This window comes from Muscardinus avellanarius (genome assembly GCF_963383645.1).
Source record: "Muscardinus avellanarius genome assembly, chromosome: 1".
NCBI lineage: Eukaryota > Metazoa > Chordata > Mammalia > Rodentia > Gliridae > Muscardinus > Muscardinus avellanarius.
In genome coordinates, this window is record NC_137786.1 from 143,650,707 (window position 1) to 143,669,432 (window position 18,726).

General features: G+C 35.8%; 1 protein-coding gene across 1 annotated transcript in view; it reads left to right on the top strand.

Moving 5' to 3' along the window:
• Positions 1-2,068: 2,068 nt before the first annotated feature.
• RDX (radixin) overlaps positions 2,069-18,726 on the top strand; it is a gene marked incomplete at both ends in the record, with an annotated part of 37,124 nt that continues 20,466 nt past the window's right edge. The window contains 5 exons of the mRNA XM_080703181.1: positions 2,069-2,127; positions 13,322-13,405; positions 13,617-13,763; positions 15,537-15,633; positions 16,927-17,090. Coding sequence (XP_080559307.1) covers positions 2,069-2,127; positions 13,322-13,405; positions 13,617-13,763; positions 15,537-15,633; positions 16,927-17,090 — 551 coding nt within the window. The remainder of the gene's footprint in view (positions 2,128-13,321; positions 13,406-13,616; positions 13,764-15,536; positions 15,634-16,926; positions 17,091-18,726) is intronic.

The following is an 18,726-nucleotide window of genomic DNA, read 5'->3' on the forward strand; positions in this document are numbered from 1 at the left end:
TAAAAACCTTTTTTTTTTTCCAGTACTGGGGATTGAACCTAGGGGCATTCTACTTCTGAGATACACCCCTAGCCCTATTTTTGAAACAGGGTCTCCCTTGTGGAGGGCCTCACTAAATAGCTGAGGCAGGTCGTGAACCTGTAGTCCTCCTGTCTCAGCCTCCCAAGTACTGGGATTACAAGTGTGCGCCACCATGCTCAGCTAAAAATAACTTTTTATTAAAATAGAATATGCAGATCAAAAGATAGTATTCCATTAATTTATACAACTAATATGTATTAATAATTATAACTAACAAAATATGTAGTTGATTAATTTTCATAAAGTTAATATATCCATGTAATCAATGCCCACATCAGAAAAACTTTATTAGCAAGTACTTGGAATTATATTATAGCTAAAAAGCTGATAGTTCATGCAGATTAATATTACAAATAACTGACATATTTACATTCTTTATATTACATACATTTGTGATAGAAGTATGTTTTCAAAGATGAGTACAGCAAACACAAAGTACAGGCTTGGGCTTACCTGAGGGGGAGGGGGAGGATGGGGAAGTTCACAGAGAAGAAACTGGTGACACATGCGCAGCTTGTCAGCTTAGTCATTGTGCTGGAAGGCTGACTGCGACTCTTTCCATTATGTTTCACTGTTCAGATATGTTACCTGTGATTCCTTGTATGTATCTTTTTTCTTTCTTTCTTTCTTTCTTTCTTTCTTTCTTTCTTTCTTTCTTTCTTTCTTTTTTTTTTTTTTTTTTGTGGGTCTGGGGATGGAACCCAGGGGCATTTGACCTCTGAGCTACACCCCCTACCCTATTTTTTATTCTTTATTTTGAAACAGGGTCTCACTCTAAGTTGTCGAGGGCCTCACTGAGTAGCTGAGGCTGACCGCAAACTGCGATCCTGGTTTGGTCTCAGCCTCCCAAATGCTGGGATTACAAGCGTTGGTCACCAAGCCCGGCTCAAGCAAGAGGCTATTCTGAAGAAAAGGCACTGGTAAAGCCACCAGATGTGGCAGATATAGTTGGTAGAGTGCTTAAGAAAAAGGGAAATAGTCTAATTGAGAATTCTTGGTAATGTAAATTAAAGTTATAAAAATAGATTTGGAAGCCGGGCATGGTGGCACATGGTTGTAATCCCAGCATTGGAGATTGGGATCGCGGTTTGCCAATAGCCTCAGCTACTTAGTGATCACATCATGGAGAATTTTAGGTGAAGTGTATTCTAGGGTAAACATTACTGTGGGAAGGCATGTTAAGTTTTTGAGACATCCAATTAGAATGATATTTACACAAAACTTATTTAAAATAGAGTCTAGCAAATGTAGGACTCTAGAAAAATGCCTTTACAAAGTAAAGAATACATTTGTGGTACAAATAAATCAAAATATCTGATTTTTATGTTGAAAGAAATATGGGATAGTGAATGACATTCAGAAATTTAGGAATTTGACCTCAGTTTAGATATCTGCTCTTTTGTTTGTTATTTATGTGTCCCTTGGGCAAAGCTTGAGTTTCCATAGATGTAAACATAGTACTGTTGCAAGGGCTAAGTAAGAATATAGACAGCCCATGGCCTAGTGTGCCTCAGTATATATTACATACTCAATAGATACTTTTACATGAGGACTTTAGAAGCTTTTGTTTTTCAAACTGATTTAACATTTCCTGTGATTTAAATCAGTTGGTATCACTTTAGTAAAAGTTTATAAATCACCAAGCATGGTGGTGCACACCCACACATAATCCCAGTACTCAGGAGGCTGAGACACAGATCCCAAGTATACTCAGGAGAATAGTGAAGAGGATTGCAGGTTTGAAGCCAGCTTCAGCAACTTAATGAGACCCTGTTTCCAAATAAAAAATAAAATAGGGTTGGGGTTGTTAGAGGTAGCATGCTTCTGGGTTCAATCCTTCATACAACATACACACACAGAAGTTATAAATCAGGTAAAAGGATTTTCTCATGCTTACTACTTAATAAGTATATCCTCTTTTCTAATGATTATCTGGTTTTCTTTCTTTTTTTTTTTAAACAGATCAACGTAAGAGTAACTACGATGGATGCTGAACTGGAATTTGCCATCCAGCCCAATACAACTGGCAAACAACTTTTTGACCAGGTTCATTTAACAACATGAATCATGGAACTTTCGACACCATAATGTGGATGCTATTGCATATGTCTTTTTTTTTTATGCCTTTATTGATAATACAACAATAGAGCACTTGGAATTTTTCACAGTACCTATTCTGATACTTTGAATTGCTGCAGGAATATTCTTGATTCTTGCTTTTCTTTCCCCCTCTCCCTCTTTCCCTTTCTCCCTTCTTTTTTGTAGTACTGGAGATTAAACCCAGAGGGGGGCACTCTGGCATTGCTCTATATCCCTTGGCTCCCTCCCCCTTGTTTTGAATTTTGAGACAGGGTCTCACTATGTTGCCCAAGCTGGCCTTGAATTTGCCATGCTCTGCTTTAACTTCGTGGTTTGTTGGCATTAAAGGCATGAGCCACTGTACCTGGTTCTTTATTTTCTTACATTTCTACATTTGTGGGATAGTATTTTTTAAAAATTTAAATTAAGTTTTTAAGTTCGTATATAATAAACAAAAATTCTTCATAATGGGATGTGTTAATACATATATACATTGTGTAATGTTTAAGTCAGGCTAAATATGTACCTGTTTACTCAAACGTTTATCATTTCTTCATGGTAAAAACATTTAAAATTATTTTTTTCTAGCTTTTAAAAAATGTTACAGTATAATTTGTAGCCACCTTTCTGTGCAATAGCACACCAAAAGGCCTTACTTTTATATAATTATAACTTAGTACTCGTCAGTGTTTCCTCATTCATTTCTACCCTCCCTACTCTCCCAGCTTTTAGTAACCACCATTCTCCTCTTCTATAAGTTCAGCATTTTTAGATACTATATATGTGTGAGATCATGCAGTGTCTTTCTGTGTCTAATTTCACTTAACATAATGATCTCCAGTTCTATCCATGTTGTCACAGGATGAGACTCTTCAAATTTAATTAGCAGATATTTATTGACCATTTCCTATGAAAACCATTGTAATGACGACTGAAAGGGATTCAAAGGCATTTTACATACTCCTTGAGTAGAAGAGGTGGGGATCATAGACAGTGGACAGTCGGAGCAAAGGATAGGGAATTTTATGCTGTAAGGTGACTTCTAATACAGTTTGGTGTCATAGGCTCATGATGTACTAGGCATATTAATAGGCATATCATGATGTATTAGGACATATTAAGGATTTTTGATAAGTTATCTGTAGTCATCTTTCTGTACAATAGCACAAAAGAAGCTCTTACTTCTAATTATAACTTAGCATCCATTGATCAATCTCTTTTCCTCTCTCTGATCCCCACACCTCAGTCTTTATATGTGGAGCTTTTTTTTTTAGGTGGGGGGAAAGACAATTCTTGGAAACCACTTCCAGAGATTCTGATTTAATAGCTTGGGCTTACTCTTAACTATTAGTATTCTAAAATATAAGTTCCCTAGATAATGCTATATTGTAATGTAAGTCATCAAGTTTTGCTGAGAAAACAAACAGATTGGTGCCCAAGAGGTTAAGTAAGGTGACATATCTTATGTGACGTGATACTTAGAAGAGGGTACCTTTTTTTTTTTTTAATGTGGATCATATTAAAAATGGCATACATTCAGACAGTGCTTGGTGCCTCTCCCACCCGGCTTACCCTTTGCCCACTCCCAACAATGAGTTGACCATGTTACATTCATACTTCTACACATATTTGAATGTAGCTCCGAGAAGGCTACTTTTACATGAACTTTTACACAAGAACAGGAATGCAATAGTCTGTGGGCAAATGGACTTGATCTTATAGAACGAGAGAGTATTAGCATTACAATAATTAAAAAATTGTGATTTTTATTAGATGTCATTGTTTCACATATCACACTTAAAATCTGATGACATAAAATTTAAAATCCTTGAAAGAATGTTTGATCAGCCATTAATGATCTTTAAATGACTTTTTTTGTATGCTTGTTTATGTATGAATTTATTTTTAAAGCAAAATTAAACTGGATGTGGTAGCACACACCTGTAATCCCAGTACTTGGTAGGCCGAGACAGGAGGGGTTGCAGGTTTGAGGCCAGCAGAGCACAGTGGCTTAGTGAGAGCCTGTTTCAAATTGGACTGGGAGTATAGCTCAGAGGTAAAACAATCCTGAGTTCTACCCCCAGTACCACACATAAATCATAAGCAGCTCTGTACCTTGTGAATTACTATCTGCTGTGATTTTTCTAGGCTTCTTGTTTGCAAATCAGTCTATAATTTGAATAAAAGTATTACTGGATTAGCATTTGTTGCACTTAATGGCAAATTGAAATGTTATGTATAGCAAGCAGAATATTTATGACAGTCAAAAACTAATCAACAAGTGAGTCTTTTGGTATTAGATATTTAGAACTAAAATATTTGTTAAGTAGAATTAACTTTCATTTACAAGTGGGAATAAAACCTCATTTATAATAGTACAGTAATTTGAAGACTTTAAAAATATGGCCTCTGGAGCTACACTGCCTGTAGTAGTCCCTGCTCTAGTTGGTTTACTTTGGGCAAATTAATCTCTTTGTCTTATTTTTCTAATTTGTACAATTAGGATAGATGATTACACTTTTAGAGGGTTGTGAGAATTAAATGAGATTCCAGGTATAATGTGAAGCACACTATTTTGTAGTTTTATGCACACACACACACACGCGCGCGCGTGCGCACACACACACACACACACACACACACACACAGTAAATAATGGTGTCGATGAATCTTGTTATCTATAATGGGGTCCTCTCAGCAATTCTCTAGTCAGTATTCTGTTTCTTGATAAGTTCCCTTGAGCCCAAATTCAAGAATCTAAAAGTAGGCTTTACTTTGGGTATAGGAAGTGTGTGCAATGAACTGGCAGGTAGATAGGTGCAGGGAAGACCATGAACATAGCTGCATGGGTCCACACGTAGCCAAGTCCCATTTTTTATTGTGATGCTATGTGTTGTGGTGCTTATTGAGTGTAAAAACCTTCGGTTTGCTCCTTGATGACTATTCATTTACTAGCTTCCTCATCAGGCTTCTGTTTGAGGAATTAATATTCACATGCCTTGAGGAGTACCCAAGAAAATCCATTATAGTGTGCAAGAAATGTTTGTATTTTATCTTTCCTTTTCTAAGTGCCCTTATATTTGCTTTATTCATTAATATGATAGCATATGCTTCATACCTATATGTGTATTGCAGTTATATGCCAGTGGTTTTGTTTTTGTTTTTTTTTGGTACTGGAGATTGAGCCCAGGGAAATTCTATCATTGAGCTATATACCCAGCTCTTTTTCTTTTAAATTTTGAGATAGTATTTTGCCAAATTGCCCAGGCTGGCCTTGAACTTGTGATTCTCCTGATTCAGCCTCCAGAGTCATGGGGATTACAGCTGTATACCACTGTACCCAGATGTACCCAGCATTTTTTACTTTTAAGGTGTGTGATCAAAAATTTTCCAAATAAAGTTAAAAATAGGTCTGGGAGTATAGCCCGGAGGTAGAAAAGCCTCTGGGTTCCACCCCCAGTACCACCAAAAAAAAAAAGAAAAAAAATTTCTGATTGCAACTGGGTGTGGTGGCGCACACTTGTAATCCCAGCATTTGGGAGGCTGAGACTGACCGCAGTTCATGGACAGCCTCAGTTACTTAGTGAGGCTCTTTCCAACTCAGTGAGACCCTGTTTCAAAATAAAGAATAAAAAATAGTGCTAGGCGTGCCTCTCGAAGATAGAATGCCCCTGGGTTCCATCCCCACCCCACCCCCAATTTTTTTCTTCTTCTGATTGTACCTCTAGAAGAAGTTGAGAAAGAGCCACTGAGGGAATGGGACCTATTGGGAAATTTCACCCCTAAGCTCTTTGGATCCTCCTGATGTTTGTTGTGGTAGACTTAAAGTCAAAGTACTGTGCCTTATGCCCCCGTGACATACACCTCTTTTATTTAGCCAGCATTGTGGACCTCACAAAGCATGGGGGTGAAAGCTGAGGACAGCTCTGTGGCTCTACTGAGCTTTGCTGCTTTTGGCCTGTACATTTCTGTTTCTATAGCTCTGCCGGGACGATCTCTCTTTTGCTCAAGTTAAATTATGTGAGGTCTCCTTTTGTCTGTATTGAATTTTTTATTGTTGAGCATGGGGCAGCTTTTGCATCATTAATATGAGTCTTATTCCATTTTCTCTAAAAATGTATTTCTTTATATGTAACATTTCAGTGAAATTTTTCAGGTGAGGGAAAGTAACTTGAACGATTCAATTTGTTTCTTGAAGCCAAAAGCCTGGCTTCAAGATGATTTATTTGTAATCCCTGCACTTGGGAGGCTCACACAGGTTCAAAGCCAGCCTTGCTGGCTTAAGAGAGATCCTGTTTCCAAATAAAAATATAAAATAGGTCTGGGAGTGTAGCCCAGAGGTGGTAGGGTTTCCAGGAACCCCAGTAGCACCAAAACAAAACAATAAAAAGATTATTTAACAAAAACAGGAATACTTATCATAAGAGCTGATGTTAAATTTTTTGTAAAGCTTTTAAACTGCGAATCAGCTCTCACTGCCCTTGACTCATTTTATTTGCTCCAGTATTTTTGAGTGTCTACTGCAGGCTAATTATTTGAGAAGGCATTGATGTTAGATGAAAAAGAGCTGGGTATGGCTCCACCTATAATCCCATCCTTGGGAGACTGAGACAGAAGGATCTCAGGTTTGAGGCCAGCTTCAGCGACTTAGTGAGGCTCTCAGTAACCTAGCAAAGACTGTTTCAAACAAGCAATAAAATAAAAAGAACTGTGAGGGTATATCTCAGAGGTAGAATGCCCCTTGGTTCAATCCTCAGTACCAAAAAAAAAAAAAAAAAAAAAAAAAAACTGGAAAAAATAGTAATCTCCATTGTCAGCAACAATATTCACTGTTATATACAGTAAAGGCAAGTAAATAGACCCAACTACCGGTAACATAGTTAATGATGATAGCATAGAATGAGTGTTCTAAAAGCAGAATAAAGCACGAGACCATCAAGGAACAAGTGATTAATTGAGTAAAGGAGAGCTTTATTTCCAGAAGGCATATTAGTTGAATTGGGCGTTGAAGAATAAATTCAACAGGTGATAAAAGTACAGAGGGGGAAAACATGAGCAAAGGTATAAGAAGGGTGACATTATGGTATGGTTTTCTGTGCAGTAAGGTGGGACATAGAATATATCATACTCTTTTTAACGCTCCAAATGATACTATGTGCTCTAAATACTGGGAGGATGCTTATAAGCATAAAGAAAGATAGAAATGCAGGATTATGACAACTGTATGTTTCTTCTCCAGACTTGTCATTTGTCAAGGTTGTAATGAGAGATAAGGAAAAGATATAAAAAAGTGAATTAAGATTGAAATGACACTACAAAACTGAGTATAGAAAACATGAATTAAGCCGGGTGTGGTGGCGCACACTTGTAATCCCCGTGCTTGGGAGGCTGAGACAGGAGTATTGCACAGGTTCAAAGCCAGCCTCAGCTACTTAGTGAGGCTTTCAGCAACTTAGTGAGGCTTTCAGCAACTTAGTGAGACTGTTTCCAAATAAAACATATAAAATAGGTCTGGGAGTATAGCCCAGAGGTAGAAAGCCCCTGGGTTCCACTCCTAGTACCCCCCCCCACACACACACAGAGAAAAATTAAAATTGTCAGACATGTTTCTTGAATATGTTAAGTTTTTCCTTAGGAAACAATTTTTCTGTAGCAAAGTAATATATCTGTATTTGTTCTGTATTTTAGTGTTACCTAGTTACAATACTAAGCTACATTGATTTTTTTTTTTTTTTTTTTTTTTTTTAGGTGGTGAAAACAGTTGGTTTGCGTGAGGTCTGGTTTTTTGGGCTACAGTACGTAGACAGCAAAGGTTATTCTACATGGCTTAAACTAAATAAAAAGGTAAAATATAAAATATGTATGATAAAGTCAAGATAGTAATTAAGTTAATTTGAAGTTGTCATGAATTGTGCTAGAAAAGTAAAGGATCTGATTCTGAATACCCTTTTACAGTTTTCTCTATTAATCATTACAGAGTATCATGCCTTCTAATTCAGTTAGGCATCATGAAATTTTTGTCCTATTTGAAAATTTGGTAAAGAAATATTTTAAAGCAGGTATTACATACTGTTTTACTCCTTGGATTTTGATTTGAACATCTGCAGGATAAGCTTTTCAAGAATATGAAGAAGCTCTCATGGTGGTGTATGCCTATAATCTCAGTACTTGGGAGGCTGAGACGGGAGGATCGCGGGTTTGAGGCCAGCTTCAGCAACCTAGTGAGACTCTGTTTCAAAATAAAAAAATGACTGGGGGTGTAGCTGGGAGGTAGAATGCCCCTGGGTCAATTCATATCACCATTCTTCCCCCCCAAAAAAATACATATGAAGTTTCCAATTTAGTTTTTAAATAGGATCTCTAAGTTATAAGCAGCTTTTAGAAGTGAACATAAAATCGCTTTTCTCACATACACTTGTTTTCACATTTGGAATCTTACATAGTATTACTTGTAGACTTAGGTTCTTTTATTTCACCTCCCACTTTCTTCCAAAAAGAACAAGAACTTGATGTGATTGGATTCTGTTATTGTGAACTTAAGATTTTATTGATTATACTTGAAATTACTGTTCCAGGTGACTCAGCAAGATGTTAAAAAAGAGAATCCTTTACAGTTCAAGTTTAGAGCCAAATTTTTTCCTGAAGATGTTTCTGAGGAATTAATTCAAGAAATAACCCAGAGACTTTTCTTCTTGCAAGTTAAAGAAGCCATCTTGAATGATGAGATATATTGCCCACCAGAAACTGCAGTTCTTTTGGCTTCCTATGCTGTCCAAGCCAAGTATGGAGACTATAATAAAGAGAGTCACAAACCAGGCTATCTGGCTAATGATAGACTCTTACCCCAGCGGTAAGTGAAACTTGCCTTCATGTTACATATTCTGAAATTTTTGCAGAAGTTTGTAAGTAATTTTTTTTTTGGAGATTTTTAAGTTGTTAGCTGTATTAGAGAATATACGCTTAAAAGTCATATAAGCTGAGTGTGGCAGCACATGTTTCTAATCCCAGTATTAAGACAGGAGGGTCTTAGATTCAAAATCAGCTTCAGAAACCTAGCAAGACCGTGTTTCAAAACAAAAAAGGAATAAATAGAAAGGGCTGGGCTTGTAGCTTGGAGGGAGAATGCCCCTGGGTTCCATCCTCACTACCCCTCCCCCAAAAGTCATGATTTAGCCACTGTATATATACATTTATATGCTCTATAATTGCCTAAAGTTGACTACTGCTCATTTCCATAGGATGTGCAGTAAAAGGAGCCTATGTTGGTTGGGACTTCAGGGAAAGATGTAAACTGTTATTGCTTAGTAAAAATTCCAAACACAGGCATACAGGTGTTTAATAAATGCTTTGAGGGAATGTCTTCCATAGAAGTAATTTTTTAACCTTTTGAAAAGAGAAGTGGACTTTGAGTATTCATTCTGCCCTTCCCTAGTTACATGATAGTAGGTGCATAGCCTAAAACCACTGAGTTCCAATATCTAATTTGGCAAAGTGGGAATAATAGTTTTTTCTGCCTTCCTTGCCATTTGTGCATGAACCATGTGGTTTACAGTTTAACTGTGAAGTGTAATACAAGTATTATTTGGTAGTGTTATTTATGAAATCTAGAAATAAAATGTCAGATATGTTTATAAATCTCCGTTCTTAATTTTGTTAGCACCTATGACCTCAGAATTATAAAATACATTGGGATTTTTCTTTTAGAAAAGCCTGGAGAGAAGTTTTTACCATTCTTAATCCAAGCTCTTGAATTTTAAAATTTGTTTGTACATGCAAAACAGTATATTATTATTGACTTAAGATTTTAATTTTATACCACTTCTCCAAAGTATTGAAGCTCTTGCATAATCATAGGTACTGAATATGAAGACAAAACTACTTTCTGTCTGTTTTTATTTCCTTTGATTATAGGCATTTACATTTATATTTGGCTACTGTATTATCTGTTGATATATACTTTATAAAGTATTAATAAGTATAGTAGCTTTAAAATTTGATTGGGTATTATAATGTTCTGCCTTTTTTGTGTGTGTGGTACTAGGGATTGAACCCTGGGGTTTTCTGTATCCAGGACCCCCCCCCATTATTTTTGTTTTGAAACAGGGTCTTGCTAGGTGGCTGAGAGTCTCCTTACCTGTGACCCTCCTTTCTCCATCTCTTAAGTACTGGGATTATAGGCATGCACCGCTACACCTGGCTGGACTTTTTTTATTTTGTTGTGGTACTAGACATTGAACCCAGGAACATTCTACCTCTGAGTTATACCTCCAGCCCTGTTTTTTATTCTTTATTTTGAAACAGGGTCTTACTGAGTTACAGAGGACCTCACTTAAGTAGCTGAGGATAGCTGAGTACCTGTGAGCTATTTGGAAGTTTAAGCCTATTTATGTTTGTCTTAGTGAATTTCCTGTTACTATAACAGAATACCTAAGACTGAGTAATTTATATAGATAAGAAAGAGTGTTGAGTTGGCTTAGTTCTGTAGGCTTCCAAGGTCAGATTGCCATATCTGCTTGACTTCTGATAAAGATCTCATGGCAGAAAGGAAGGTTTATGCAGAAGAGAGGAGGCACTAGAGTCTTTCCTTATAGCAGTCTTACTCTTTGAAGGACTAATCCAGTCTCCAGAGAAAGACATTAGTTCCTCTTTAAGGCCCGGATCACCTATCAACACTGTTATATTGGCAACCTGTCCTCAACATAAATTTTGGTGAAGACATCGTGTAGCAGTGTTTTTCTGGTTTTGATAGGCTCTCCAACCTAAAACCCTTTGTTTCAGATATTTTATTTCCTTTTCTTTATTTGAGGTGATCTCCATGCTCGTCTCAAAATCCTGGGCTCATGTGTTCCTGCATTGGCCTCCTAAGTAATGAGACTCTAGGAGTATACCATCACATATCATACTTGGCTGTTTCATATTTTTTTTAAGTAGTAAATTGAATAATTAATGACTAGCCGAATCTCATTTCAGATAAGGGTATGTGTGTATGTGTGAGACAGACAGGCAAACAGATCTATACACCCTGCCCTTATTTTGCTTTTTATTTTAAAACAAGGTCTAACTAATTTACCAAAAGTATTGCTTAGTTGCTGAGGCTCACTTTGAACCTGTGGTCCTCCTTTCTCAGCCTTCTAAGTACTGGGATTTACAGGAATGTACCAGCACATCTGGATGAAAGAATTAGTTTTTACTTTTTTGGTATTAAGAATTGAACTCAGGGGCTTAAAGTTAATGAATGTAGATAGTACTTAAAAGCAGTTTGCCTCTAAAAAAAATACTCTCTAGTGATAGGGAGGCACAGCTTTCTAGATTTGTTATCAAAAAAGGTTAAAAGTGATTGTTGTAATTCATTTATACATTCTGCAAATTTTGAGTCCCCCTTCAGAGCTGGCACTCCTTATATAATAGTAAACAATTGGTTGCATTAGGTTAGGCCTTCAAGGGTGATTGCTTGCTTCCTGATGAGCCCAGAAATCAGAAAATGAGAAAGAATATACAGAAAAGGAAAATGTGGAAATGTAAGTACTCTAATGAAGTCATAACTCCTCCCCCCACAAGCAAGAACTTATAATAAGTAGAGAAAGGGCAGTGTATAAGAATATAATGGTCAGATTCTATTAAGAAATTCATTCTCAGTAGTATGTAACTTGTCCAGGAAAGATTTTATCATTTAGATTTTTTTATACTGCCAGTAGATCTCTGGGTTTCATGCAAATTTTTTACATAGTAAACTGATAGCTTTTGCTATGAGTATAGAATCTAAGATCTTAGCAATAAAGAAAAGTGGATTTATATAACATAAAGAATAAAAATCATAATCCATATTGTGCATAGCAAGTAAATTTATTAGCATGTTGGCTTTGCTGATTGATATGAAAACATTAATAGTAAGAAGCTGGACGTGGTGGTACACACTTGTAATCCCAGCATTTGGGAGGCTGAGAAAGGATATCCAGGTTTGTGACCAGCCTTAGCTACTTAGTGAGGCCTTCCACAGATCATTTCAGATAAGGGGATGTGTTATGATCCCCAGTTCCAAGAAGACAAAAGAAAAAAAAAGAATAGGAGGATCACAGTTTATGGACAGCCTCAGCTACTTAGTGAGGTCCTTTGCAACTCAGTGAGACCCTGTTTCAAAGTAAGAATTTAAAAAATAGGGCTAGGGGTACAGCTTGGAGGTAGAATGCCCCCTGGGTTCCATCCCCAGTTCTGGAAAAAAAAAAAAACTCCACAAAAATAAAGAATAAAAAGCGGGGTGTGTAGCTTGGATGTAGAATGCCCTTGGTTTCAATCCCCAGCGCCACAAAAAAAGAGAAGAAAGTAGTTGGGCATGGGTCGTATATGCCTATAATCCCAGTTCTTGGGAGGCTGAATTAAGAGGATCACAGGTTTAGTAATGTAGTGAGAATTGGTATCAGAATAGAAAATAAAAAAGGATAGGGGTATCGCTCAGTGGTATAATGCCCTTGGGTTCAGTTCTCAGTGACCCCCCCCAAAGAATGCTTTACATTTGAGATAATGAAGAAAGATACAAAAGAAACCAATAAGTTATTTGAGGAGTATTGGGGTAGAGATAAGACTCTTCAGTATATCCTTTTATGGGGGGGGGTGATACTCAGGATTGAATCCATGGGGTCTACTTCTGGCTAACATCTCCAGCCTTATTTGTTTTTTTATTTTGAACTGGGGTCTTGCCAGGTTCCTGAGGCTGGCCTTGAACCTGTGACCTTCCTGTCTCAGCCCAAGTACTGGGGTTACAGGCATGCACCACCTTGCCAGGTTTCTAATAGCTACTTTTAAATTATGTAAGCTGTCTAGAAAGGTTTGTTTTGAGATCATTGGGTATTAAGCTATAGAAATAAAAAATAACAGAGATATATATCTTTCTCAGCCTTTCCTAATGGGAACATATTGTACAACTCTAGTATGTTGTAGCAAATGATATTGTCCATGACACACAACCCACCCTCTTTATTTAGATTTCTTCAGTTTTACATGCTCTCTTCTGTGGATGTATTTGGTTCTATGCAATTTTGTCATGTCTATTGAGTTGTATGACAGTCACCACAGTCAACATACTGAAAGAATGAATTTTAGACTTTTAAAAGGAAATTGATTTTGAATCATAAAAGCATTATAATAGATTCCTTTTTTCTTTTAGTGTTTTAGAACAACACAAACTGACAAAAGAACAGTGGGAAGAAAGAATACAGAACTGGCATGAAGAACACAGAGGGATGTTGAGGTATTTAAAGGACTATTTTGTATTTTTTCCAAGTTATTTTCATTTCATTTTTTAATTTTTAACATTATTATATCATGTTATCCCCCTCCAAATCATTTCACTTATTTAAATAAACACCAAGTACTAAATTTTAACCCAGGGTTTTTGCAGCTTTAGTTTGATGTTTAGATACTTCTCCTTAGATATATTACATTTAGTTTTATTTCAACAGGGAAGATTCGATGATGGAATACTTGAAGATTGCACAAGATCTAGAGATGTATGGTGTCAACTATTTCGAAATAAAAAATAAAAAGGGTACTGAACTGTGGCTAGGCGTTGATGCTTTGGGTCTGAATATTTATGAGCATGATGACAAGTAAGTGAATTAGTTGCATAGTGAGCTGGTCATTCAGTGGTGTAAATGGCTTTCCAACCATGTTCTCAGTTTAAAAGTCAGTTCTTGCATGCTCTTGCTTTCATTTTCATATGAAAAAGTTAATGACACATTGACTTTTAGATATTGTATTTTTATTTTCTTACCACCTTATAATTTTAGACTTCTGCTTCTCAGTGTATTTGTCAAACACATGAGTTACTTTTACTTTAAGTGTGCTTTTTAAAAAGTTCTTATAGCCGGGCATGGTGGTGCACTCTTGTAATCCCTGTGCTTGGAAGGCGGAGACAGGAGGATCACACAGGTTCAAAGACAGCCGCGCTGGCTTAAGAGACCCTGTTTCCAAGTAAAATATAAAATAGGTCTGGGAGTGTAGCCCGGAGGTAGAAGGTTTCTATTCCCAGTACCACCAAAAAAAAAAAAAAAAAAAAAAGTTCTTATATTATTAGACAAAATTTATATTCTCTCAAGCTGGGCACGGTAGTGCATGCTTGTAATCCCAGCATTTGGGAGGCTGAGATCAGAGGATCATGGTTCGCGGACTCAGATACTTAGTGAGTTCCTTTGCAAATTAGTGAGACCCCCCCCCTTTCAAATAAAGAATAAAAAATAGGGCAAAGGGGGTAGCTCAGAGGTCAAATGCCCCTGGGTTCTATCCCCAGACCCGCAAAAAAAGTTACGTGTGTGTGTGTGTGTGTGTGTGTGTGTGTGTGTGTGTGTATATATATATGTATATATATATATATATATTCCCTCAATAGGTTAAGAATAATTCCTTGACAAATAGGTTGAAATTGAAGTTAATATATAAAAATCAAAAACAATGAGAGAATGAAATTATCAGATGTATTTTTTTGGATTTTGAAACACTTGTTAAAAATATTTTTGAACAGTGATAGAATATTTCTGTTATTAATCACAGTGAACAGTGTGATTATATTTTGAAACTGACTAGCTTTTTATTTTTATTTAAGTAGTAATAGTATAAATAGGTAGGGACTGTTGTTATTAGAAGCCTGAATGTCTTTTGGCCAGTGAAGGTATTACAGCCAATTCTTGTTCTTATGATTAAGACAATAGTGATCCATTTGATGAAGTCTGAAACAGTAAAATATATGAAAAAGCAGAAACAAGATTATTTCAGTATGGCTCCTTATATCTTTGTGTGTGTAAAAAAGGTCAGCTGTTGTACAGTCTTAGAGAATTTGGATTTATCTAACCACATACCATTAAGGTAATCCTTTTTAGGTATACAAAATATTCAATTTTTGGTATATTCACAAAACTAAATATTTTAAAATTAAACAGGAAGGACATAACTTTAATATTCAGTAATTTATGTCTATAATCCACATAAGAAACTATCAAGGTCTTATTATTGCCCTTCCTTCTTAAACATTTAAATTGATAATTTTAGCTTGAGACCAAACACAAAGTGTAGAACTAGTACAAATTCCAAGAGGTTTAGTTCTAGACTATGGATACCAGATAGTTTTTTTCTAGGTAACTTTAGTGAAATAGCTGTAATACTTTGGGTTTGTGGTACATTTATGCACTCTTGAATGGTTAGTATGTGATTTAATTTATCAAAATTTCCTTTTAAAAGATAATGTCAACTGTATGTTATGAGTGAGTTAATATACTTTGAAAATTTGAAACTCAAGACTGATCATTAAGCTGAACGAGCCCCAAAAGTTATGAATTTTCCCCCATTATTTTCTGCTTTTGATTAAAGGGATGTTCTTACTTTTGAAGGTTAACACCTAAAATTGGCTTTCCCTGGAGTGAAATCAGAAATATTTCATTTAATGATAAAAAGTTTGTTATAAAGCCAATTGACAAAAAGGCACCTGTAAGTAATATTTATATATTTTATATGTTCTTTAAATTTCTGCTCCTTTTCTGATATGTCACTTAAAGGATGGCATTGATCTTTTATTGAATTGCTTCTGAGGAATATACTCTTTCCATAGCTTAACTTTCCTAGGGATGAAATAACAGATGATATTTTAAAACGTAAGATTTTGTTGGGCGTGGTGGCACACCCTTGTAATCTCAGTTCCTGGGAGGCTGAAACAGGAAGATCTCCATTCTCGGCCAGCTTCGGCTACTTAGTGAGACCTTGTTTCAAAATAAAGAATAAAAAATAGGGATGGAGGTGTATCTTGGAGGTATAACGCCCCTGGGTTCCATCCCCAGTGACACACACACACACACACACACAGAGGATTTTATTTTATAAAATTTTTATTTTAACTGAGATTCATTTGTGAAGTTGGTAATATTTATTAGGAAGTTATTGAAAACTATCACCATTCCTAAGAAGCAATTTAAAAAATATATTGATAGCTAGAATATAGTAGAGTTAGCCCTATTTATTTATGGAGTTTTATATTATTAACTGTATATTTTTGTAATTTGGAAGCTTGAATTTTTTTTTTGTGTGTGTGGAGTTTGGAGATTGAACCTAGAAGCATTCTATGTCCTTGGATCTTTTTATTAAATAGATTTAAAAAATTTTTAATATTAAGTATATTATAGTATTCTATCACTGTTAGTTATTGAAAAGATAAGACAGAGAACATTTCTAAGTTAAAAGAATTGCAATGAACAAAGACCTATTATGACATTAATGGCAAAAAAATGCTTCCTGAGGTGTAAGGAACAAATGTTCATAATTAATTTGGAAAAGAGAAAGAATAAATGACATTTAATATATTGAGAAGATAAGATACTAACATCTCTGCAAAACTGCAAGATATGAAGAGGCAAGGAATTAGTTACATTGAAATAATGTCATTCTAGCTTGGCATGGTGGCGCATCCTTGTAATCCCCGCGCTTGGGAGGCTGAGACAGGAGTATCCCACAGGTTTGAAGCCAGCCTCAGCTGCTTAGTGAGGCTCAGCAACTAAGTGAGACCCTGTTTCCAAATAAAATATAAACTAGGTCTGGGAGTATAGCCTGGAGGTAGAAAGCCTCTGGGTTCCACCCCCAGTACCACCAAAAAAAAAGAAATAATGTCATTCTAGTAAGAGTTAGGGATTGTAATGATTTCTGAGCTATATGTCATATGATATAAACTTAGACATTGTTGTAAAAGACACTATCCTTCAAGATTTTAAATTCAGAATGTTTTACCAACAGGATTTTGTTTTTTATGCACCTCGTCTGAGAATCAATAAGCGGATTTTGGCATTATGTATGGGAAACCATGAACTATACATGCGACGAAGGAAGCCCGATACTATTGAAGTACAACAAATGAAGGCTCAGGCAAGGGAGGAGAAACATCAGAAGCAGTTGGAAAGGTATGAATGTATACCCTTTCTCCTTTAATTGATAGGAATAGGCGATCCAAAGCTTTAGACTGCTTACTTTAATTTTAGAGTTTTGGGTTATTTTCATTTTACTAAAATTAAGAGTGTTATAACACTATTCTTTTTAATAATGAGTATGTGTAATTTTAAAGGTAGAAATCTTTGACAGATTTTCATGACTTTTATAAAGATGTGCTTTTCTTTTATTGGGCATGCTTTTCACTGACAGGCATATTTTTAAACAGAAGTTTGAAGTTTTCTAATTTGTTTTACCTGTGCTGCTTCTTAATATTTCAGAGTAAGAATGTTGAAACAATTTGAAACAATATTGGTGGTATCATGATTTTTCAGATGAAAAGTCACTGTGTAAAACAGATTAATTCCCTGCCAAATATGCTGATCTTTTATATTTCTCTTAGATTTGAAAAAGCTACCATTAAATATTTTAAAATTGAGGGCTTTTATAGTAGAATGATATTGAATGAAATATCCTTATTCACCCTGGAGCCAGATTACTGACTCAAGCAACATAATTCCCTAAACTGACTCTAGATTAAATTTTTTTTTCTTTTTTTGTGGGGGGAGGAACTGGAGATTGAACCCAGAGACATTCTACCTCTGAGCTACACCCCAGCCCTGATTTTTATTCGTTATTTTGAAACATAATTCAGTAAGTAGCTGAGGCTGACAGAGAACCTGTTATCTTCCTGTCTCAGTCTCTCAAGTACTGAAATTACAAATGTGTGCCACCATGACAGTTTAGATTAAATTAGAGACCAAGCTAAAGTTAACCTTTATTGAGCAAACCTTGGTTTTGTTTAGGGTTTTTCTTGTTATTGTTGTTTTTTTTTTTTTTTTCAGTACTGAAGGTTGATCCCAGGGGCATTCCACCTCTGAGCTACACCTCCAGCCCTATTCTTAATCCTTTATTTTGAAATAGGGTCTCACCAAATTCTGGAGTGCTTCATCAAGTAGCTGAGGTTGACCACGAGTCTGCAATTCTCCTCTCTCAGCCTCCCAAGTACTGAGATGACAAGCATGTGCCACCATGCCCAGTGAGGAAATCTTTTTTTTTTTAAATTTTTTTATTGAACATAAGTAGTATACATTTAAACTATATTTGGTGCCCTCTCCCTCCCGCCCCCGTTTTCTCTTCTCCCCTCCCACCAATGGTTGTCCAGGTTAACCATGTCTTATTCATAATTTTACACATGTTCAGATGTAGACCCTCATTAATCAGGATCAGCCTTCCCAGTGAGGAAATATTTATAAAACAACATGATCACCTAAGAATAAGAAATAGAGTTCTTAAAAAAAGCAAAACCTAAAATTGAGGCCTAAACATTTATATTCCAAACATGTTGGAAATAAAATGGTTTGTCTTTAGTAATTAAATAGCCCATTCACCAGATATCACTCTGTTATTATATGTCTAGTATTTGTACTTAGTGATTTTTTTCTTAAGTAATCTAGATTTATAACTTATTATTTACTAATTTTACTTATTAATTCAAATTGTGTGCCTTAGAGAATCTAACTTAGAGAAGTTAATTTTCTATTATTTTTTATATGGGCATGGAAATTTTTCAGTAATAACTGGTCCCACTATATAAGATACTGAGTTGGG